This window comes from Xenopus tropicalis, chromosome 3, assembly GCF_000004195.4.
Source record: "Xenopus tropicalis strain Nigerian chromosome 3, UCB_Xtro_10.0, whole genome shotgun sequence".
In the NCBI taxonomy this organism is placed as follows: Eukaryota; Metazoa; Chordata; class Amphibia; order Anura; family Pipidae; genus Xenopus; species Xenopus tropicalis.
In genome coordinates this window covers 16,822,711-16,847,433 of record NC_030679.2, presented here as the reverse complement: position 1 = coordinate 16,847,433, position 24,723 = coordinate 16,822,711, and the positions used below count along the sequence as shown (strand labels likewise).

Here is a 24,723-nt window from a genome sequence, read left to right as displayed (position 1 = left end):
CATAACAAAACGAGGTTTCGCACGATAATATCGGTGCATGTATGGCCGGCTTTAGTTATCTAGTTGCTGGCCTTTACTGTAAAACTGACTCAGTTAGGAACTAATAGGAACAATCATTTGATGGAGGTGGGTATTTTTTCATCCTCTGCTACTGTACTATGTACATTGCGTTATTCCATACACACTCTCTCTTTTTTTTTAACTCTAATACTCTAAGCAAACATGACCTTTGTGCAGCCTATGTAAAGAACAATGCTAGACCTTGATTCAGAACTGGCCTGCCTCTGTAGATCTGGTTTCAGCAAACTGACCTGTAAACACTAAGTCTGGAGCAGCAGTGGCATTCAAATGTAATTTGCTCAACGGCAGAAAAATTGTTTCAGGTAATAAATAGCAGTTGTCAAAATCCTTGTCCTGATCAGTTATACCTGTAGTAAGCACATGGACCACTTGAGAGTCCACAAGCAACCTGCTATCTAGGTAATCTCTATATTATGTACCTTAATTATATTACTCAGCAAATGCCAACCAACCAGAATTGCAAGTTTGTGGCTCCATGCTCAGACCATATAAATGCAGATGTGGAAATCTGTAAGTCACTGACGTAGAATGGGAGACAATCACTGCATGGGGGTGGGGTCAGGGCCCCACTTGGCTCATATCCAGGGGCGCTGCTGCCATGAGGTAAATTGAGAACTTGCCTCAGCAGTTACCAGGGGCAGCAAAATCAGAATTTTGGCTCAATGCACTGGTGATGAAGTATCGGAAGGCCTGCCTCAGGGTGGGCAGGGACACCAAATTAGCCCTGCTCATATTTATTAATTGTACAGCGGAATATGTTGGCGCTTTATAATTACATGTTAATAATAATTATTATAATGACATCAAGCTGGGAGATCATAATTTCGCTATTTCCGCCACATGTTCTGTGCACATCTGCAGGGGAATGCAATAAAAGTCGTTAATGGAAAATTATTCACAATGCGAAAATGTATGGCCTTGCACACATTTTATGCTTTCTGTGAACTGAATATAGCATTTGTGAACATGGAAACTGTTCAGCATTCACTGCTGCCAGTTGAAGAAAGATTGTGAATTTTATAACTTTATTAGTTTTATACCAGTATGTAATGAAACTTCTTACTAAAAAATGTTATTTTTCCTCCAATAGTTAGTGCTATCTTCAAGCACACCTTAAAAGTGCACTATGCACAATTAAAATCAGCAATGCAATAACAAAGGCTATTACTTTGCAAAATGCAAGTTCACAAATATCGCCAATAGTGAAGTTGAGTATTCATTACTATGGCAACAACTGGAGGGGCCCTGGCCTTCTCCCTGATAAAACATAGGGCTGGGGCAGTAGCCCCCCAATTGGGCATCCCCATAGATCAGATTCCAGAAGTATAGCTGGCCATACATAGTCAGAACATTCAGATATCGATATCGTACATTTAAGTGCAACAATATAAATCTAACATTCAGACTGAAATTGAAGGATAAAGTTCTAAATATAACAAATCAGAGGATGTTAGGAACACAAAATATCTTTGCAAAGGGGAAGAAGCACACCATTGTGTCGGCAATGCCTTTAAATCATTTATTTGCAGAAATTAACAAACCCCTTCTTCAGGTACAAAGTCGGGGTCACCCCCGAAAGCTTGTGCTGTTTGTTCATTTCTGCAAATAAATTATTTAAAGGCATTGCCGACACACTGGTGGTGTGTTTCTTTCCCTTTGCAAAGATACATGGAAAAAAGGCTTGGGAGCGCCCGTGGAAGTCAAGCACCCTTTGAGAACATGTATGTAAGTGGTGTGCTGAAGATTATTTTTTATGTTGAAGGAACACAAAATAGTTGGCAGATACCTATGGTACAAAAGTGACTTTCATTGTGGTCCCCCAAGGATATTGTCAGATACACAATACATGCGCAGATTTTATTGTCATTCAACCAAAATATTCGCCATGGTAAGAAAATTATCGAGATGATAGCTCTGAGCCCACACACAATGTAAAAATCAGTTTCGTATGATTTTATTGTTGCGTGTATGGCCAGCTTAAGTAGTAGTTCAGTCTGGGTGCTGGCCCCTCAGTTTGGGAACCAATTGACTAACCGTGCATAATATACACCCACATTAGATTTCTTTACATTTAAAAACCAATATTTACATCCTTATTACCTCTCATCTAGTTAAGTCACTTACAATGTATGCTTATACCCACAGCACTAGAACCCCTAAATGCTACAACTCAATCTGCGTAGTTACAATAAACAGAAATAGCAAGACTTTCATTTCGTTTGCAACAAACACATAGAAAAATGGAAGGAACAAATAAACTGAAACATTTCTGCAAAAATTGCCACTAAGTATTCTGTTAACGGATAAGATTCCAGATGTTTGCAGGTGAGAGTGTGGGCAGCGCTGATCCTCTGCTGCTAAACGACATTTACAGATCACTTACCGACATGGCGAGGCAGATGTGCGCAACGCTGTGCGGCTCAGAAGATCTCTCTAATACACCTCAGCTCTGCTTGCTGGAAGGGAAGCCCTGATCAGGCCCAGCCCTGCTTCCTGTCCCATGACTGAGAAGGAGGAGGAGGAGGAGGAGGATGGTCTCAAACTAGGAAAGAGGAGAGCAAGAGCCCAGGGTCCTTTTAGCTGACAAACCATAGGAAATGATGCTGCTGCCATCTTCTGGTCCGCATGGCCCAAGTGAGGAAGAAACAGTCCTAAGCATGGGAGAAACCGGCAGAAAGTATGTACTGGGGGTTACTTTAACGAGCCACCTTTGTAAGACTCATTACTATCTCTGTCAAGTTAGAAAGCCACTAAAGGGTAAAAGCTGTCACATGGCATAACTTCAACAACTTTTAGCACTACAGTCAATTTAAAGCTACAGCTCCCAGCTTTCCCCAGGCAGCAGAGCTAGCAGCGTTAGTGTAATGGTAAAGTTCTGCAACACTGAAGGCTGCTTAGCCCTAATTCGCTTCTAGCTCAAGTCTATTTCCTGATCTTTACAATTATCATATTAATCTTCCGAGAGTAGGGTTATAGGGCATATTAGCAGGGGAATTAGCAGGGGATGTTTGCATCACAGTGGAATGATAGCAAAATGTAATGATAGCAAAGTTAAAATTATAATTTTCGGGAAAGGCAGTACAAGCCACAGATAGTTAACCCTTTTCTTAACATAAAGGCCTTGTTGAATATACTAATATTAATAACATTCTTACTTGGTAGAGGTTGTGTGCCCATCATTTAAAAGACTGCATTCAAATCTGCATGGTAGGGTGTGTTTAACTGGGCCCAGGATCATGCATGATATTGGAAACTTTGACTATGTGCATGACGTATTCCAAAGTGCTTACCTTTATTCTTTACACTGAGTCATAGGGAAACTAAACCCACCTTCTACCTTAACATCTCTCCCAGCTCCCCCCTCTCAATGTATTAACAGGGCTTCCAGAATTTGCTCCTCCTTCTATAAGGGTGAAGACACACAGGGCTACTAGTAGCAGCTACTAAAATAGACAATGCTGACAGGGCCAGAACTAGGGGTAGGCAGAAGAGGCAGCTGCCTAGGGCGCAACGATTGAGGGACGCCAGGCAGGAGCCTCTCCTGCCTACCCCTAGTGCTACTTTGTCATTGCCTCCACCGCTTGTCATTAGCGGCGGAGGCAATGACCGATCTAATCGCCCTGCCCCCCCCCCCCTGCACCGCCTCCTGTGCTTTGGCGCGCATGCGCCGTTCGGGGGGGAGGTGGGCGGAGTTGGCCGACCGAGTTGCCTAGGGCGCCCGGTCGGCTTGGCCCGCCCCTGAATGCTGATCATTTACTGATAATTGTCTCTCTGGGGCCATTTATTAGAGAATTATAGAACTTTTTGTAATGTCCACGATAATTTCGTTAAAATTCCACTACTTTTTTGTGGTTTTCATTAACTTTCTCGAAAAAGTCGTATTTTTTGCAAAGACTAGGACCATTTCGGAATTCATTCAAGCTTTGGTTTCGTGACTATCTTTTGGCCACGTTGGATCTGTAGAGTGCCATTGAGTCCTATGGAAGGCTTCCAAAATCATACATTGAAGGTTTCAAAGCCAGAAAAGTTTTTGCGCCGCTTTCTAACGCTTGCCTAACATTTTGGCACCCCCAAGTCCCTTTGCCTTTCCTTGTCCTTTAAGCACAATAAACTTTGCTTTCATACATGCAGTTTATATTGTCAGTAAAAATGAAAGATACCTCTGACTGAAGATGGCTAGTTGCCTCACTTGCCCTGTTTTTCTCTAATACAGGGATTTAAAGCCTGCCAGATTGCCTTTCATCTACTTTATAAATAGCAGAATAAGAATTGGGCGCTATAAATACAGAGCAGGATGCTTCACCAGCCAAATTCATTCTTAGCTTTTCTGTAAGGGGGAGATAAATGGGTGGTGGGGGTGGGATAAGATGTAGATGAAGTGTAAGGGGCAAAGTGTTCCAACCAAGAATCAGAAAGCAGAATCTCATACTTCTGTGTTCTCGTTGCTAGCTAGACAAAAAAAAAGGTAAAACATTTTGAAGTGAGCAAAGAGTTCCCATAGCACATTTCACAGCACTTACATATATTAACATAAAGAAACATATACAGGTATGGGACCTGTTATCCAGAATGCTCGGGACCTGGGGTTTTCTGGATAAGGGATCTTTCCATAATTTGGATCTCTATAACTTAAGTCTGCTAAAAATCATTTAAATATTGAATAATAAGACTTGTTTTGCCTCCAATAATGTATATACTCGAGTATAAGCCTAGTTTTTCAGCACCCATAATGTGCTCAAAAAGTCTCCCTCCAAACTAGCACCCTCTGTCCTTTGTGTGCAAATTAGGCCACCTGCAACCAGACCCTCCAGTGCCCTGGCCCGCTCCCAAATTTATCTTCATCTACCATCCTCACCTGACCCATTCTGCACTAGACATTTCACTTTATATTCTATATAAACTATATATAGTTTTGAAGGATTTTAACTCTTTGGGGCACATTTACTAATCCACGAACGTCCGAAAAGCATCCGAATGCGTGACAATATACGAGCAAATCGTAACGGCTACGAAAAAGTCGCGACAATTCGCGCAAGTCGTAACAGCTACGAAAAAGTCGCAACAATATACGAAAAAATCGCAAAAAATACGAAAAGGTCGCAAAATGTTCGTTTTCCAATCTGAATTTTTCCCATTCGGATTCGTGGGTTAGTAAATCAGCCCCTTTGTGTTTTAGCTTGGTTGCTGAGTACTCTTAAGGTATCATTGTTGATAAAACAATTGTTTTTGTTGACCTTCCACTTACAGAGCTACTTTACAGTTTTTTTTTTTCAAATAAATATTTAAAAACATATACCCCACTGATGCCTCATTTAATGTAATTTTATTGGTATTTATTTTGATGAAACTTAGCAGTAGCTGCTGCATTTCCCACCCTAGGCTTATACTCGAGTCAATACGTTTTTCCAGTTTTCTTAGGTAAAATTAGGTACCTCTGCTTATATTCGGATCGACTTATACTCGAGTATATACGTTATATATATATATATATATATATATATATATATATATATCTTAGTTGGGATCAAGTAAAAAGTACTGTTTTATTATTACAGAGAAAAAGGAAATCCTTTTAAAAAATTTGAATTATTTGCTTATAATGGAGTCTATGGGTGATGGCCTTTCCGTAATTCAGAACTTTCTGGTTTCCAGATAAGGGATCCCATACCTGTATATTTTGTAACTTATATTTTATTAATTTGTAACTTATATTTTATTAAAAAGTAAAAAATATTATGAGCTACATCTTATAAGTACAGGTACTTATTATCCAGAATACTCTGGACCTGGGGGGTTTTCCGGATAAGGGGTTGTTTTTTAATTTAGATCTCCATACCTTAAGTTTACTAAAAAATCATATAACTGTTAACTAAACCCATTAAGATTGTTTTGCCCTCAATAAGGATTAATTATATCTTGGTTGGGATTAAGTACAAGGTATTGTTTTATTATTACAGAGAAAAAGGTAATCATTACTAAAAACTTGAATTATTTGCATATAACGGTCTATGGGAGATGGCCATTACGTAATTTGGAACTTTCTGGATAATGGTTTTCCGGATTAGGGGTCTTATACCTGTATACATTTGCAGTTCACATGTCATTGTGGGGGTCACAATGACATGTGAACTGCAAATGTATACAAAAATATAAGAGAGATGTCAATACAACTTTTGTTAGCTAAGGGCACAATTAAAGAAATCTTACAGACACATTTGTGGGATGTGCAGGAAATATAAGGGGCAAGGGAAGTGACACATGTAGAGGTATCAAGGCCCTATTGTAGTTACTGTAGGCCTTTGAGTTCACACATATCCAAAATCAATAAGAAGTGGGGGGTCCTGTTTTAAATATATGATATTCTGGACTCAAACTCTTTGTAACATTTGTACTTTTCTGAGCAGAATACCTTTCTGTGTCCTTGTGCATTGCTGATAATGTTATAATAATGAATAGGTAGAATAATAATGATACAATGGTCAGTATTGTCATCACTGTGGCTCACTTCCCATTTACAGAATTTTAGCCTTTGGAATAGTGATTATCATTTTAAAACCCATATAGGCATTTTGAGAAATTTTGAGGCACTGACTAAATTGCTTCTCATTCTCTTTATTTTAAAGTTATTTACTTATTTATTATGTTTTTTTAAACAACTGAAAAATTTGTGCCAGGGCCAATAGGTCCATAGTTACTGACAATATAGTTTGCAGCAATTTGACATGAAACACTGATTAGTGGGTCTAAAATACAGGCTTCAACCAGGGGAAATAATATTTAGATCTTTCACAAGAGAAAGAAATCAACATTGTAGTGTAATGGGGCCATTTCACAATGCCACATGTAGGGACCAATAGATTTTAATTTTTCCTGGAATTTACGTACGTGTAGACGCCATCCCCTGGGATACATAAAGTTGGAATTCTATTTTACCAAGGCATTTGCTAAATGTAAATCTTTCTGGGGTTATGATGAATCCCATACTAAATCTTGAAATTGCTGTCACCCTCAATTTTAATGAAATCGGGGTGCTCCCTGGGTGAAGACATAAATTTTTGGGATGGATAAAAAGGCTGCCAGCCCCAACAGCCTGTACATCGAAAAACTCCAGACAGCACAATTTTTGCTGCTATGCCAGTTCCACGTCGAGCCAGAAGGGGACAAGCAGGACTCTTTGCAGTTCTTGAGCCCTTTTACCTTAACCTAAATGGCCAGCTTACTTGATAATCAATTACTTGGCCATGTGGGGATCTGGCAAATAAACATCTTTCTGCTGTCCTAGCATGAGTGTGTGACTGACAGATCTAAGAACAGTAGGGTTGCCACCTGGCTGGTATTACCGACCCATGCCACCTGGAATGAAAGATAACATAACAGAAAGGCTGGCATTTGTACCAAAAAATGGCAACCATGATAAGGATGAGGCCTCAAATCAACTTTTGCCATTGGGATTATGGGACTCTAGCTACAAGACAAGATTGATAACAAGCCAGTCTCATAATGAAACAAAAAATAAGGGGAAACCCAGCTTGTCACCTTAATAAACCCTTTTCTTCTCCAGCATAAATTGTGCCATAACAACATATCAATTGTGGAAGCAGACTGCTCGAATCATATGGGTCCACCAGTGGGACCCCAGTTTCAATAATGTGGATGAAATATGGTTCATCCCTAAAAAATTTTTGGGAGGCCTTAAAATGGTTTTACTGTGATGCAGGTAATATCTAATTACAGAAAGGTTGCCAGTTTTTGTATTTGGGGTGCAGCATGATACCAGTGTAATTAATAGGTAATATAGAGGCCGGTATTTTTATTATTTTATTTTTATTTTACCGGTACCTCTTTGCTAGAGCTTTTATGGAGTGTAAAATATTTATATTATGGGTAAATGGAGAAATTAGGTGTAGCCCACTTTAGTGACAGTGCTGCTACCTGCTGAGATCTTATGGCGCTAACAGGGATCCTGAGCCCCACTTACTTTGGGGGAACAGATGTTACTTTACTTAATGGCGTGCCTCCACCCAGGTTAGGGACAGATTGAACTGTAACTCCCCTCCTGAGAACTTAATGCTGTACTGTATTCCCTGGTCAGGGACTCCCTGCAACTCCCGGTACCTTTCCCCTTCCCTTTGGGGTAGCTGCTTACCAGGCAGTGAGGATCGTCTTTGTACGAAGAGACCAGGACACTGGTATGATGTTGAACCAGTAGAATGTAGTTTATTACTTGCAGACAAGTAGATTATACAGGAGCACACTTATATGTCAGGTTACACACACTTCCCTTTGGAGACCCTCTCTCCCTGGGGTTACTCGCGGTACTCCCGCCAGATGATCCTTCTTTGGGGTTCCCTCTGGTACTCACGCCAGAAGGCCCTCTCTAGGGCTCTCCCTGGTACTCCCGCCAAGCGGACACCCCTCTGAGACCTCACGCCCAAGCACCCACTGGATTAGGTAATCTCCTTACCTGACTCCAGCTATGAGTGCTATCCCACTCCTGTAGGGGTGATGACTACCCGTACTAAATAACCTGTCTCCCACTCCTAGGGGCACATTTACTAACCCACGAACGGGCCGAATGCGTCCGATTGCGATTTTTTCGGAAAATTATCGCGACTTTTCCGTTACCAATACGATTGTTGCGAAAAAACACGAGTTTTTCGTAGCCATTCCGAAAGATGCGATTTTTTCGTAGCGTTAAAACTTGCGCAAAAAGTTGCGATTTTTTCGTAGTGTTAAAACTTGCGCGAAACGTCGCGCCTTTTAAGTTTTACCGCTACGAAAAAAGCGCAACTTTTCGCGCAAGCTTTAACGCTACGAAAAAATCGCAACTTTCGGAATGGCTACGAAAAACTCACGTTTTTTCGCGCAAATCGTATTGGTAACGAAAAAGTCGCGATAATTTCCGAAAAGTCGTAAAGGCGCCGAAAAAAATCGCAAAAAATACGAAAAAGTCGCAAAATGTTCGTTTTCCAATCGGAATTCTTCCAATTCGGTCGGAATTCGTGTCTTAGTAAATCAGCCCCCTAGAGTGAGCTATTATCTCCAGATCTACTATCTAAACACTAGCCTGTCATTAACCTCTGTCCAGAGGGGGTCCCAGGCAGAAAGACCTAGCAGCACATGGCTGCATTCCCTTATATACCTAATGCGCTACCCAGTGGCTGCTAACTAAAACTGCAGGGCTACTCCCTGTTAACTCTTAACCTCCCAAACCACCCTTGGGAGCCTGTACTAGGGGAATCATCCTAGAGGCCCAATTTTGGAGATCCCTACGTAGGTATGAAATATTTTCTGAATTCCATTGTTTTTTCCATTTGACTAACTATTAAGATTACTATTTTGTATTATCTGTTTTTATATTTGTTGGCAGGATTATGTGCTTTTTTCTGCCACCTTGTGTTAATGTAGACATTTATCTTTAAGAAAATCCCCGTTTCTGTCCTGTCTATTAAGGCAATATCTGCTCGGGGATTGGCCAGCGTCACATTTTTCCCGCCTCTCTTTATATTCACTCAGGGTTTCCTGCTCAAGGTTACAGGGTCCCTCATGCTTCAACAACCACACTAGCATTGTGTCTGAGAAATCTTCCGACCAATAAGCGCTCGGCTAACTTGTAGGAGCAGAAGGGCTGTCTTTACTGCTGTATTCTGCTTTGCGTTTGGCTGCTGGCTGTAACCATAGGCGGGTTTCCCTCTAGCTTATTGGTTTTATGTGTTGTCGATCTGAGTGATTTTCCGCCTATTAGCCCAATAGGATTCCGAAGTGCTTGCGCTGGGCGCCTTGATTGGGTAGTTAGGAACAGCAAGTTTGGCTGCGACGTTAGTATATGTAGCCGGCAGCTGAGCACGCCGCTGCTTGTGCCGACGCTGTGTGAGGTGTAAATTTATCTAGGCTTCTACGGAGCGCCAAGCCTGCACCAAGCCGGACCTTTCACAGGTACGAAGACCTTAAACATCCTTAGGTTACTCTATCAGAGCGTTGCGTATATTTTTGATACACGGTGCCTTTGTCGCTGCATTACCTCATGTCTTTCCTTGACGTAACGCGCGCTTTGCCTCGGGTGGACGCGGCCTTTATTGGGTTGGTATAGAGACGCGGTGTGCTCCTCAAGGAAGCGACGGAGAAGATGAATTCGAACCCGTGTGCTTTTGTTTTATGGCAGAAAGGACCGTTTTACTGTCGGCAGAGAGGGGCACTCGGCATCACAGGGGCACTTTAGGGACTATGTAGATTAAAGTATGCAGTACCTATTCCATAACATGTTAGTGTCAGTAAGTAAGGGATTTACTACCAGCTTCCACCACTTTCAGGCTGTGTTGTAGTCTTATCTTTTAATCCAACTTCTATGCAGTTATGTTCCCTCAATGGGAGCTCCAGACTTACTGCATTGCAAGGGCCCTCACTTTATCTTTAACTTCGGTTCCGATGGCAAGGTCAGCCATTCTGAAAACTGTCAGACTCCGTTTGAAGCCTAGGGGGCTTCCAGAGGGCCATACATTAAGTATGTTCTTTTGTTAGGCTTCTTTGAGGAAGGACCCCAGGGATTGTTATTGGTCACCATCTTGACTACTGATAAATATATATATTTATTTTTTTCTCTGTGCCAGAATTTCAGAGGTGGGAAAGTGTACCCTTAGAAGAATTTGTTAATGTTTTTGTTCCAACTTAGTCAACATACAGACTTAAGCCATTCATGCCCAGATTTGGTTGTCCAACATGGCTGATTTTGACCAGATTCTGACCATTTGAATGAGTATGTATGCCATGTTTTGGGGGTCTCCTTATTGGGTATGATTGAACATTAAGCTCCTCTTCACTTCTGGTGTTTCTGATCTTTTGTGCAGTCAGCCTAAAGCAATGGAACCGTGCAGTGGCAATACATGTGTACATATGCCCACAGGTTGTAGAATAATATTGTATGGCTAAAAGTTAAGTATCTATTGTGCCAGCACATTTACGCATAGATATACAGAGATTATACACAATTCCCATTAGCTTCTGCCCTACTGCTGCTTACAATATAAGTACTATATCAGTTTACACAGTGGGGGCAGTTATATCAGGACCCAGTTAACCTGCCTGTATGACATGGCAATATCATTGGCAAAAATCCTTGGCGATATTGCCTTACTTAGAACCAGGCACGGTAGAAGTGCTACCCAAAGATCTGATTTGTTACAGGAGAATTTAACCTCTTTATACTGTTTCAGTTCCCCACAGAGGCTCATTTGCCCAACTTTGCCAACCTGTACACCTCAAGGAGGACCCCATTACAGGGGAGTGGCTCTATTGTGATTCATATGTGGGAGGTTTTTTTTTTTTCTGCAGTAGTGATATGTGGGCTTCCCTGAAAACCACAGATTCGTGCCAACAATTTGTGAGTATTGAGCCAAATTTGCCGCCAACCCAACTGCTCCAAGCCCCACTAGTTCTTCAACTTCCCCTTACCCCTCTAATAAAAGTGTAAAATCTAAAAATAGTTGGGGCACTATGTGTTAGGGTTGGGTGCAGGTTGTAAATAATTTTGCAAAAATACTTTGCAGTGCACCAAAAGATTTAGGACAACAGCTTAGGACAATAACTTGTCAAGATGTGCTTCAACAATATTCTTTCTATACTTCAGTATGTTTGTGTGGGTCAATTAATAGACCTTTTCTTTATTATTATTATTATTATTATTTTTTTTTTTTTTTTTTAAATGTTCCCTTTCAGCATGGTTACTCCAAAGGTTTGAATGCCTGCCTATAATGAAATTGTTCAGCACTGTAAAGTCTACACTACCAAGGTCACAAATAAGCTGAAGAAATAAACAAGCAGTCTTTTAGCCCAGTCTCTCTCGTGAGGGCTACTGCAATATCATGGTGCGGGATGGACATTCGCCTAGGTTAAGTGAGGGGAAGGCTCTTTAAAGCAGCCCATTGCTAAGGGAGATATATTCTTGTGGCTCTAAAGACACATTTAAAGGTTTTGGAATTTTAGTATCAAGACCTGTTGCAATTTAGACATCCCTGTTCCAGATCTAAATTGACATCTGATTTGACAGCTCCTTAGATCCCAGAAGGGTTAATAGTCTTATGACTATGTCTTTCAAGAGCTGTATGCGATCAATTTGCTGCCACTCATGAACCTGCCTAACTGCCAGTGGGTCTCACGTTTCTGCTGTAATTTGTGCAGGAAATACTCAATACCATTTAATTGTGCTGTACCAGATTATTATAATGAAACTTTATTGGTGGAATATTGGTGAAGCACATCTTGACATGTTATTGTCCTAAGCTGTTCTGCAGCAGCCGTCATGAAGGTCTGCACTGTGCAATTACTAATCATAACACGAGTAAACCCAGACAATATAAACACCTTATTACATTACATTACATTAACATTTATTTATAAAGCGCCAACATATTCCGCAGCGCTGTACAATAAGTGGGTTACATACATTGGACATACAGAGTAACATATAAAGCAATCAATAACCGATACAAGAGGTGAAGAGGGCCCTGCCCAAAAGAGCTTACAATCTACAAGGAGAAAGGGTTGAGACACAAGGTGTGGTAATGGGCATGACCAGAGTTGTGAGAGGTGGGGCACAGGGTATTGCTAAACTAGATTAGGGTAAGCCTCTCTAAATAAATGTGTTTTTAGAGATTTCTTGAAGGCAGAGAGATTGGGAGAAAGTCTGACAGTTTGTGGGAGCGAATTCCAGAGAAGGGGGGCAGCCCTTGCAAAGTCTTGAATGCGAGCGTGTGAGGAGGGAATGAGAGAGGAGTTGAGGAGCAGGTCAGTAGAGGAGCGTAACAAGCGGGTTGGATGGTACCTAGAGATGAGTTCAGAGATGTAGGGTGGGGCAGAGTTATGGACTGCTTTAAATGTGAGGGTCAATAGCTTGAATTTTATCCTGGATGGTAGGGGAAGCCAGTGCAGGGATTGGCAGAGCGGCATGGCAGAGGAGGAGCGGTTGGAGAGGTGTATGAGCCGGGCAGCAGTATCTCAAGCACTGCAGCTATAACAATACTGAAGGAAATGCTTGCTGTGCAGCCCTGTGGCTAAGTGGTTAATAGAGATTATCCATATTTTATTTACATACATCTCTATAGGTGTGCCTTCACTTAAACTATCATTTTTAGAAGGGCTTTTCTCAAGAAACTTCATGTTAAAATTACAGCCACAGTGTTATATTGTCCTGGGGCTGTTCGGTGGCAATTGGTTATGCTGACTTCATCACACATACTCGACTGTCAATCATGATTTCTCTTGGATATTTTACTAATCATATTACAGAAATTTTCCTGCATTTTTCCTAATATGCCCCTTCTTAGAGAAACTATAACATGTAGTTTAATTTAGCTTTCCAGCCTTCTCCTTGAATTTGCATTTGTATAGGCTTTCGCCGAATTCCTAGCAGTCTTAAGAAATGTGAGCAGGAGATATTACCAGTTGCCATTAATAGTCATGCTTGTCTTGGCTAAGCTTTCAATGTGTAATGTAGCTTATCTTATTTTATTTTGCTTTAGTGTTTTCCACCTTTTTTGACCTGACTTCCTTGGCGTTATTTTAGAGGAATTTTGTTGTCTTTGTATGCTGTTGCTAGAAACAATTCAACCATTATTGCATGGTTACATAGTAATTAATCTGAGCCATGTGACAAGCAGGCTTAGAGATGCTGAAGTCACAAACTGTAATAAGCTCATTAGGCTTCTTGTATTCATTTAAGTTAGAAGCTGTGTTGCAACTTCTAATGTTAGCCCTCCCTATTTAAAAACACTAATGGAATGTGTTGCTTAAGCCTGTGCAGTCTTGTTAAGCTGTATCGTCCCTTAAAAGAAAACTTTTGTCATGCAACTTTTAAGTTACCTATTGCCATAACATTTTTATAGCTAATAGAACATTAGCCCATATAATTTTTAGCTGTTTCAGTTATCAATGATTTAAAACAGTTTTGTTGTAAAAAAAAAAAAAATAGAATTTAACAGGTGTGGACTCGTCTTTTAACCTTTTATGTGTCTGCAAACGTTTTACCGTTGTGCTGGCAGCGTGCTTGCACATGAGATTTGTCTTCTAAGGTAAATCTACACTAAAACAGATGACGGACCGTCTAAAAATGCCCCTTGCTTAAAGGAACAGTAACGCCAAAAAATGAAAGTGATTTGGAAGGCTTGTGTAGTGCTTTCAGTCATGCCAATCCATTGGTATGTTGTGCACTTTGGCAATGCGTTAAACTTTGCTGATCTGATGGCCCAAGGCTTCTTGATGAAATCACTGAATGTATTTTGGTTTGGCCAGAGACCTTATAGTTGTGCCAGTAATGGTAATCGCTTTCTTCATATTATTTGCTTTGATTATATTTTTGCATTTTGTAAACCATTTTTCCCCCCAGACCTGGCCTAAATTATATTTTTAATATTTTTGTTTAGATTTCAGTTGACCAAAGAAATGGTGATGGAGAAGCCAAGTCCCCTGCTTGTCGGGCGGGAATTTGTGAGGCAGTATTATACTCTGCTTAACCAGGCACCAGACTTTCTCCACAGGTATGTTTTACACAGTAGAGCTTTACCTTTATTTTTTTTTTATTCTTATTTATTTACCGTATATACTCGAGTATAAGCCAATCCGAATATAAGCCGAGGTACCTAATTTTACCTAAGAACTGGAAAAACGTATTGACTCGAGTATAAGCCTAGGGTGGGAAATGCAGTCGCTACTGCTAAGTTTCAATAATCAAATAATTAATAAAAGGACACTCGGCGTGACCCTCTGTGAACTCTTCATAAATATATCATGTTGGCAGCTGCAGATTAGAAAAGGTGATTAGGGAAAGGTGGATGGAGGACCCTTTGACCCTCCTGCCTTTAAGTTTATGCCACAATAACAGCCTTCTTGTAATCATGCCATTGATTTCTGATTAACCTCCTTTTATCGCAAAATAATCAGTATCAAGAAGACTACATACTTGTGCTTGAAAGTATGTAGTCTTTTTGATACTGATTTAGCACGCACTTCTCTCTTTGCTATGGAAATCTACTTTAGAATTGTTACAAGCAGAGTCTGAGAGGCTGTTTTTTGGGGTGTAAGGCAAGGGCCCCATGGCTAGAAAATCATCTTAAAAAGTACAATTGAAATAATTTTAGATAGTGTTCAATTACCCGATTACCTGCTTCAGTTTATGCCAGCATGCGTGCCATCCATGTGTGTGCACCCATCCACGCTGCATACTAAGTATCACTGTGCTGTCCCCCCACCCCACCCCGTGCGCAACAGCACAGTGTCCGAGTATATCGACTCGAGTATAAGCCGAGGGGGAGTTTTTCAGCACATTTTTCATGCTGTATGTAAACCGGTTCAGACAGATGGTGTGTTTTGTTCCTGCATCTACATCTCACCATCAATGTGTTTTAATGAGAAACAAGTCTGTCAGACACAATTATATTTTCTTGTCGGATTAAGATGCCGCATGCACTTTTTCCTCAGACAGGGTGTGGCTTGTTGGATGGCAAATTTTTCATATAGTTTACACATCAGATTTTTCTATTAGTTTTTTAACCCTTTCACTGCCAGCCGTTTTGGTCAAAGAGGAACTTGTATTGCCAGACAGTTTAACATTTTGCACTGTTTCACTTTAGGGGCCTTTCCTCGGGGGAACTTTTAGTCTTAATGTCTAAAAATTTAAAAAAATCATATTTTTCATAATATAAACACATACCAGAAACAAAAATTTTATGCACAAAAATACAACTGATTTGGAAAGTCCCATGTCTCCTGAACGTGCCAATACCAAATATATATAGTTTTATGGGATCCAGGAAGCTGGGAGCAAGAAGCAGACACGATGATCGCAGGGCCAACATGACAGCCCCCTGGCTCATTGCCCAGGGGGCTGTCATCACTAAAAACTCTGCAGAGAGTGTCTTTATCTGCCAAACGACGTTATCAGTTTAAGTTTCTTTAATAGGCCACATATGATCTGTTGGTTATGGTTAAATATTCGTTCTGGGAGTATAGTTTTCCTTTAAAGGAATTCCCTTTTTTTTTTTTGTTAGGTTTTATGGAAAAAGTTCTTCCTATGTTCATGGTGGCTTGGACACCAATGGAAAACCTGCAGAGGCTGTTTATGGGCAGACTGTAAGTATATCTTGAAGTCATAACCATTTCAAAGTCAGATCACAAGAAATTGTGCTAATCATTTCTCCTTTTCTGCAGGACATCCACAAAAAAGTAATGTCTTTGAATTTCAAAGATTGCCGCACAAAGATCCGCCATGTTGATGCGCACGCCACTCTGAATGATGGCGTAGTGGTGCAAGTCATGGGAGAATTGTCGAACAACAGGCAGCCTATGCGTCGATTCATGCAGACATTTGTATTGGCACCAGAGGTGAGGTGCATTTATTTTTGTACTTGTATTATTATTATTTGTATTACATGTTATGTGCCAATGTTGGTAGATTGCAGCATCATTCTCTTCTCTCTATGAAGAATTTTGTCAGAGGTTAATGCTCCTTAAATTGTCATTTTTGCCAGTTTTCTTGAATGTGATTAAGATGAATATTTTCTTATTCAGGGCTCTGTGGCAAACAAGTTTTATGTCCACAATGACATATTTCGCTATCAAGATGAGGTTTTTGGGGATTCAGACACAGAGCCTCCAGAAGGTAAATGTGTAAAAACAAGCCCTTTTGGTTTTCTTGGTAACTCATAATAAGGTTGGAGAACAATTCAGAACTGCTGAAATGCAAGAATTGCATAGGGGTAACTTGAAGAGGCAAGTGTGTTGATGTGCATTTAGTTGTACCTTCAGTCTGGCATTCTAGGAGATTCACTTAGGTTTACCCCAGCAACCTGAAAGCAAAAATGTAAGAGTAGATTCTCCTTAACCCTAATAGAATCTTTGTAGACTAAATTCTAAGACCATATACTGAAAAAAATAATCTTTCACAGTTTAATAGAAACATTTTATAAACAAAAAGGTAATTTAATTGTTTTATAATGCACTTGAGAGCTTTTTTTGGTCCCTCATTTCTGGATTCCGAAGACTGCTGTTAATGGCATAATAAGCTTGATGATAATTTAGCCTCAAACTTCGACTATGAACTATTGCAACTAACTGACTCACTGAATGGCAGCCCTGATGTGTTCTATTTTAATGCATTCATTGTAAAGAACGTTGTAATGTCACCACCCATTTTACTGATGAATTCATCAAGTGTCATTAAGAAACCCCTGCCTTTTTCTACAAAGCTGTGGTCTCTTCATTTACACTTTGTTCTAGAATCTGATGAAGAGGCAGAAGAGCAAGAAGAGAGGCAGCAAAGTCCAGAGGTGGTCGCTGCTGATGAACCTACGTACTATGAACAGCCTGGAAAGTATGAATTAGTCAGGAGGCATAGATGAGGCATTGGTGGCCTGTGTGTGCAGAATTTAAATTTTTTTTTTTTTATTTTCTCAGCAATAATGATTTGGATGAACCACTGGAGGAGCAGGTAGTTGATGCAGAACCTGAACAAGAGCCTGAACCTGAACAGGAACCTGAGCCAGAAGCAGTGGAAGAGAAGTGTGAGCCAGTATCAGAGGAACCTGCTCCAGAAGAAGAGGAGGAAGAAACGGTGGCTATAGAGAGAAGTCCATCGCCTCTCCCAGCAGATCCTGCTCCAGCAGTGCAAGAGGACCCAAGGGTAAGAACTTTCTTCTTTTCTTTTTTTTTTTTTTTTTTTTTTGTTTGAGCAACCCCAGCAGGCTTTTCTAATTGAATGTGTTTTATTGTCTCATCTCAGACATTCTCATGGGCTTCAGTAACCAGCAAAAATCTTCCTCCTAGCGGAGCAGTTCCTGTGTCCGGTATCCCACCACATGTTGTTAAAGTCCAAACATCCCAAGTAAGCTTACCTGTTTTGTGTTGGTTTGTTTTATATAAATACTATATATGCATAGAGAAATATATTCATAGATGTTTTAAAAGGTCAAGCGCTGCAGAATGTTTTATAAATAAATGTTGATGATGAGAGAGAAAATATATATATATATATATATATATATATATATATATATATATATATATATATATATATATATATATATATATATATATACATTTTTTTTAAACTACTGGCAACAAAATGTCATTACGTATGAGATTTTTATTCTGTGGTCCTGCAATGACCCTTGTTTACCTTCCTGTGTAAGAACTTAACCCATTGTACAGGTATGTGATCTATTATCCAGAAACCCTTTATCCAGAAAGCTCAAAATTATGAGAAGGCCAGCTTTCATACTCTAATCAAATAAATTCAATAATAAACCAGTCCCTTGTACTTGATTGATCCTTATTAAAGCTAAAACAATCCTATTGTGTTTAAATTATTTTTTTTAGACTTCTAAGTATGGAAATCCAAATTATGGAAAGACCCCCATATCCAGGTAAACCCCAGATCTCGAGCATTCTGGATAACAGGTCCTGTACCTGTATGCTGAAGAACTTATGTTATCTGCTGTGTAGCCTGTGCCTTTTTTGTCCTATTTTAACTTTAATGGTTGCCCCTATGGCTAGAAATTTTATTTATAAAAACTCCTTTTTTTCTGAAGCAAACACCATTTTTTATTAGTGTATGGCAACAAGTACATTGTTTAAAACAGTTCTTTCATCAGTGATACCGGTCTGTGGGCAAAGCAGTCCTTCCATAGATCAATTACAAATTAAAACACTGCTGGAGTCTAACGAAGGATCATGCCGCCTCCAGCACAGCGTGACTGACTATTTAATAAGACCCTAAATAATGCTGGGTGGGGGAGCATGGGTACTTTTTTAAACAGAAATTAATGCCTAAAACTCCCCCCCCCCCCCCCCCCCCCCATAATATCCATTCTTATTGTTATAGGAATATATTGCTATTGCTTTTATATTAGTGAACTTATGAGCTCATTTTTAAACTTAGCAGCATGCTTAATTTGGCACAAATAATGCTATTACAAAGTATATTCTGCAATGTTACGGTGTTAATTTAAATATTTAATACTGAACTTGTCAATAATATAATGCATTATAAGAGGGATTTATGTTTAGCAGCTTCATCAGAAATGTTTGACTTTTTTCTCCCCACCCCACCTCTAGCCACGGCCAGACACCAAATCGGAAGCCCAGACAACAGCACAGAGGCCACCACAACGTGATCAGAGAATAAGAGAGCAGAGAACTACAGTGCCACCTCCAAGAGGACCCAGGCCTTGTGAGTGTTGTGTATCTGCATTTTTGGTTTTAGGGGCGTTTGTGTGAAATTTCTAAAGCTAGTACATGTACAGGCATGAGATCTGTTATTCAGAATGCTTGGGACCTTGTGGTTTCCTTTAATTTGGATCACCATGCTTAAAGGAGTTTTTAACCCTTAAACTAACTTTAGTTTGGTCTAGACAGTGATATTCTGAGGCAATTTGCATTTGGTCTTCATTTTTATGATTTTTGTTATTTAGCTTTTTGTTAAGCAGCTCTGCAGTTTGGGATTTCAGCAGCTCTCTGGTAAATAAGTTTACCATAGCAAACAGGCAGTCGTGTGAAAGAATAGAATATCAATGGGAGAGGGTCTGTATAGAAAGAAAAGTAATAAATGGTAAAAATAAAATTGTATCCTCACAGAGCAATAGTTTTTCGGCTGCTGGAGTCAGTGACCCCCATTTGAAAGCAGGAAACAGGCAGAAGAGGAAGGCAAATAATTCAGAAACAATAAATAATGAAGGCCAGTTGGAAAGTTGCTAGGTATAGGGCATTTTATGATTTTCATGGTGTACTAATTTATAAATCACATTTTAAAATTGTATTCTTTAAACATCAAATGTATATTTTAGTTGTAGTAATGGTGATTAGGCACCATCTCATTGTGCCTGACTGAGCTTTTTAGTAGTCAGTGCTACACATTTGTACACAAAACACAGAAAGAAATCGCCAGCGCTCGGTCTAGCCCACAATCTGGAGTTGACCAGCTGCTAGAAACGATAAAAAGCCATTAATTATACACAAAGAGAGAAAATTTGCCAGCGCTTAGTTTGCCTTTAAAAATAATTTTTACAAAAAATGAGGTGTTAGTACCACACTTTGGCCAAAATATGTAAGCTCACGTGCCACGTCAAGGCCCCTCATTGTACGTGAGTCCTTACACTGTCTAATGACTGAGTCTGTGATGCAATTAAAATAAAGTCCCACAGCAAACAATGTGACTGAGTAGTAAGACCTATTGCACCTACCTTTATCTCAAAAAGGCTCTAGTGTATAGGTCTTACTACTTAGTCACATTTTTGCTGGCGGACTTTATTTTAATTGCATTACAGACTCTAAGTCATTAGACAGTGTAGGACTCAAGTACAATGAGGGGCCTTGACGTGGCACGTGAGCTTACCGTATATACTCGAGTATAAGCCGATCCGAATATAAGCCGAGGTACCCAATTTTACCTAAGAAAACTGGAAAAACTTATTGACTCGAGTATAAGCCTAGGGTGTTTTTTTTTTTTTTTTTTTTTTTTTAACGGTCAGGCAAGTTTGGGAAGGCTAAGGAAGCTGCCATACTAAGTATCAAGTACTTGCCATCCTGCTGTGTGCACTCCCATGCACTGCCAATCGGTTGTAGGGTGCAGTGGATTATGTTTCACCAACCAAAGTTTGAGCACAAAAACATAAAAAGCTGACTTCTATTTAACTGCCAACCAAATGAAGCAGCAAAATCTGCAGTGGGAAGCAGGCATCACCATGTAGGGGCTATATAACAACATATAACATGGCTATAACAGTTAACTTATACCTTGTACTTCAGCCTGCTGTAAAGTCCATAGGAGCTCTTCACATATAACAAGCCGTGCTGTTACTGTGAGCGCTCCTCACAAATGCAGTGCCATAACAAGTTCCCCGTAAAAATGTTTCCCTGCACCCTTCCCCAGAGCTCTTTGCACCTAGTGATAACATTTCAGGAGGTGCAACCATCAATTGAGTAACCAGAAAGTTCCCCATGCTCCTCACATACAAGGCGTGTAAACTATATACTACTAGTAGTATATACTAGTACTCACATATAGGTGCCGCAAGTTCCCCGTGCTCCTCATGTTCCCCAGTGCCAAGCACTTGTATTTCCACCATCATCAGTCTAATTCTGCGGCAGGTAAACCAAGGCTGAATGCAAAACTCTGAAAGCCTGCGTCAGCTGCTCTGAACACAGCACCCTCTAGGTTATTGTCTCCTTTCTCTCATGACATGTGGTGTGGCTTCAGTTTCGCATTAGAGGTTGGTCACTCGCAGACTCTGTAGCGTCGGCGGTTGACAGGCAGCGGCCAAAGGGGATTGGCGTCTGGAGTGCGAGTGCGCCCGCCGCTGGGACCCAGCCGGTCCAGTGGGGGTGGTGCTGCTGCCGTCGTATTTACTCACCAGTGCGCCGGCCGGCGCGGGACTCGTCCGTCCACGGGGGGTTGTTCCTGCTGCCGTATGTACTCGTCCGTCCACAGGGGGCTGGTGCTGCTGCCATATTTACTCGCGAGTATATACGGCAGCAGAAGGGGGGGGCTGCTGCTGCCGTATATACCCGTGAGTGCGCCCACTGGCGGGACCTGTCCGGTCACGGGGGGGGGGGGGGGGGGGGGGGCTTTGGTGCTGCCGTATACACTAGAGTATAAGCCGAGGCTGTCTTTTTCAGCACATTTTGGGGGCCGAAAAACTCGAGAGTAGAAGTGTACCAACACCTCATTTTTTTAAAAAAATAAATATTTTTAAAGGCAAACTAAGCGCTGGCAAATTTTCTTTCTCTTTGTGTATAATTAATGGCTTTTTATTGTTTATAGCAGCTGGTCAACTCCAGATTGTGGGTTAGACCGAGCGCTGGCACAATAGTGTTTCTAGCAGCTGGTCAACGCCACAGCGTGGGTTAGACCAAGCGCTGGCGATTTCTTTCTGTGTTTTGTGTAAAAATTGTAGCCAAATTTTGCTTCTAGCTGCTATGTAGCCTTTAAACCAATGAATCATTTTCATGTGTGTGCTAATAAGCTGGGGCTTAAAAGCTCCCTGCTTTTCCACTAGAGCCTTTTTGAGCTAAAGGTAGGTGCAATAGGTCTTACTACTCAGTCACATTGTTTGCTGGGGGACTTTATTTTAATTGCATCACAGACTCATAAGCGCTACACATTTGAACTGCTTTCAGGTAACCTAATCCAAGCCAGACTTGGATTTTTTTACTTTTGACTGGTATTCTGCTATATCCCAATCTTAGCAATACAGGTTTTCAGGGAGCTGCTATTTTGCTACTTTTCCATTTGTTCTGGCGCTGGAAGCGGGTGATATCACTTCAACTTGCACTTCAGCAGTAAAGTGTGACTGAAGTTTCCCAGAGCACAGGTCACATGGCTGTGGCACCCTAGGAAATAAGGAACATGGCCAGCCCCATGTAAAATTTCAAAATTAAATATAAAAAAAAATCTTTGCGGTTTTGAGAAACAGGTTATTGGTGTAAAAACAACCAAAAGCATAGCCTTTTTTTATGTATAATGATGTGTACAAGTTGGGTATATGGCATTGAGTTCATGGCTGGTTCATGGGTTTTTTTTATCCCATGAAACAAGAAATTGTGGAGCCATGATACTATGATTTGTATACCACCCAGAGTTCTAAAATTTGGTCAAGTAAAAGAACTTGGCAGTAAATGGGATTATTTTTAGGTCTTAATCAATTTATTTTATATAATAGTGCGGGAAGGAGAGCCAGGAGAGTCAGAAACCAGGCGTATGAATAGGTATCCGGACAGCCATCAACTGTTTGTGGGCAACCTGCCACATGATGTGGATAAAAGTGAGCTGAAAGAATTTTTTCAGAGTAAGTGCTAAGTTTCAGTTTTCTTTTTCCTTTAAATCTTCTGAAATATAGCTAAAAACCACAACTGTATACAACCTGAGATTGTGTTCAAATTCTGAGTTCTCTTTATATTGCAGCTTATGGGAATGTTGTTGAACTGCGTATAAACAGTGGAGGCAAGCTTCCTAACTTTGGTTTTGTAGTATTTGATGATGCTGATCCTGTTCAGAAGATCCTAGGAAATCGGGTAATTTATTTTTGTTTAGAACATATGTTAATGTAACATCTGAATAAACGCCATTTAGCAAAATAGTATTTTAATGTCAGTAGGTACATGCTTACATTTTAAATAGGTTATGGCAACTTATTGCTGGTGTACTTCCCACTAAAAGCAGACATAACTGTAATTCAGAAGCTGTTCTTTATCTTATAAAGCAAGTTTCCCTTGTTTCAAGGCCTATAGAATTATGTTTAACTGCACTTATCTCTTGTTAAAGTGTTTTTTGTTTGTTTCGCAGCCTATAATGTTCAGAGGAGACGTGCGTTTAAATGTTGAAGAAAAGAAAACAAGGGCAGCAAGAGAGGGTGACCGCCGTGGTGAAAGACCTCGTGGCCCAGGAGGACCACGTGGTGGTCTTGGGGGAGGTCTGAGAGGACCACCCCGTGGAGCAATGTCTCAGAAGCCTGGCTTTGGGGCTGGAAGGGGTGTTCAAAGCCCACGGCAGTGATTGTTTTATTTTCTTGAGTGTCTCCCACAACAAAAGGGGTACAGTTCTGTTCTGCAGCCTTTGGAAAATTGGGCCCTGGGGTACACTGGGATTTTTGCCCTTGTCGTGACAGACTGCTATACTTCATCTGTCCCATCCCAGAATTTTATGGATAATTTTTTTTTTTTTTTTTTTGATCCTTGTCCCAGAATCCAGCATTTGTTGAACTTTATTTAAAAAGGGAGAAGAGGATTTAAAACAAAACAATTCCCTGCTTTCAGGAGAGTGGACTGAAACTTTCCACCAGTCTGGAAGCTTGTTAGAAACTGTTTTGGCTGATGGAATATTGTCATGGCACCCAATTGAAATCCTACTCTAGGAGAGCCTAATTATAGGCAAAGTATTCAGGTCTTGATAGTATATCCATTCAAGCTGTAATTGGCAGTGAAGAATTTGCTCCGGCTACTGAGTCTACATTCATGCTGTTTACTGCAAAACAATAAAAGGTGTTCATTGGAATTTCTATACTAATGTTCTTTTTATACAGTGAGATCAAGGAGTTTAACAAAAAAAGTGAAACTACTGTTTTACCACTCAAATTTTGGATTTTGGGATAGGTTTTAATGTTTAGCTACTTGACTCTTACAACACCTGAATTTGTGGGGGGAAAAAAAAAAAAACATTTTTATCTCGATAGGGATTTTTTTTTTTTTTCTTCATGTTTTAGTTTGTATTTGTAAAAAACAAAAACTTATCAAAACAAAACAATTGTTGTGCCTTCTATTTATCTCTCATTCCAGTCTTGGCAAACTTAAAATAAAACACATGAAATAATTCTGCCCATGTCTTCATCCAATATTGAATGTCTTTTAATGCATAACTTTACTGCCTTTTCTGATTAATTGGTCAGTTTGTAAAGCCATACTATAGCAAATACTAAGCTCAGTACAGGTCTGCTTTTGGTTCGCATTGTGATAATTGGCTAGAATTGTAAACTTTCATCATTTTTGCTACTTTATGGAAAAGTGTGTATATATGTATATGTGTATATATATATATATATATATATATATATATATATATATATATATATGTGTGTGTGTGTATATATGTATATGTAAATGTGT

At 40.2% G+C, this 24,723-nt stretch overlaps 2 protein-coding genes across 7 annotated transcripts in view; one reads left to right on the top strand and one right to left on the bottom strand.

Moving 5' to 3' along the window:
- Positions 1–2,568, bottom strand: part of atox1 (antioxidant 1 copper chaperone) — a 35,910-nt gene extending 33,342 nt beyond the window's left edge. For 4 of the 5 annotated variants that reach the window (XR_001924164.2, XR_001170167.2, XR_001924165.2 and 1 more), the window contains exon 1: positions 2,465–2,568. Coding sequence is in view for 2 of the 5 variants with exons in the window: in XM_012959203.3 (XP_012814657.1) it covers positions 2,465–2,470 (6 nt within the window). In the remaining 3 variants the exon portion in view is untranslated. The remainder of the gene's footprint in view (positions 1–2,464) is intronic. The other variant, NM_001045773.3, reaches the window with a different exon arrangement.
- Positions 2,569–2,626: 58 nt separating this feature from the next.
- g3bp1 (GTPase activating protein (SH3 domain) binding protein 1) lies at positions 2,627–24,435 on the top strand. 2 transcript variants are annotated; one of them, XM_031897952.1, is made up of 12 exons: positions 2,627–2,758; positions 14,496–14,609; positions 16,119–16,200; positions 16,279–16,452; positions 16,639–16,729; positions 17,347–17,440; positions 17,524–17,749; positions 17,849–17,950; positions 19,183–19,297; positions 22,785–22,910; positions 23,027–23,136; positions 23,408–24,435. In XM_031897952.1, the coding sequence occupies exons 1-12, from the start codon at positions 2,679–2,681 to the stop codon at positions 23,615–23,617; spliced, it is 1,524 nt and encodes a 507-aa protein (XP_031753812.1). In that variant the 5' UTR covers positions 2,627–2,678; the 3' UTR covers positions 23,618–24,435. The 2 variants fall into 2 exon arrangements, with proteins under 2 accessions (XP_031753812.1, NP_001017046.1); NM_001017046.2 differs by lacking the exon at positions 2,627–2,758 and adding an exon at positions 9,946–10,017 and having other exon boundaries at positions 23,408–24,430.
- Positions 24,436–24,723: the final 288 nt, after the last annotated feature.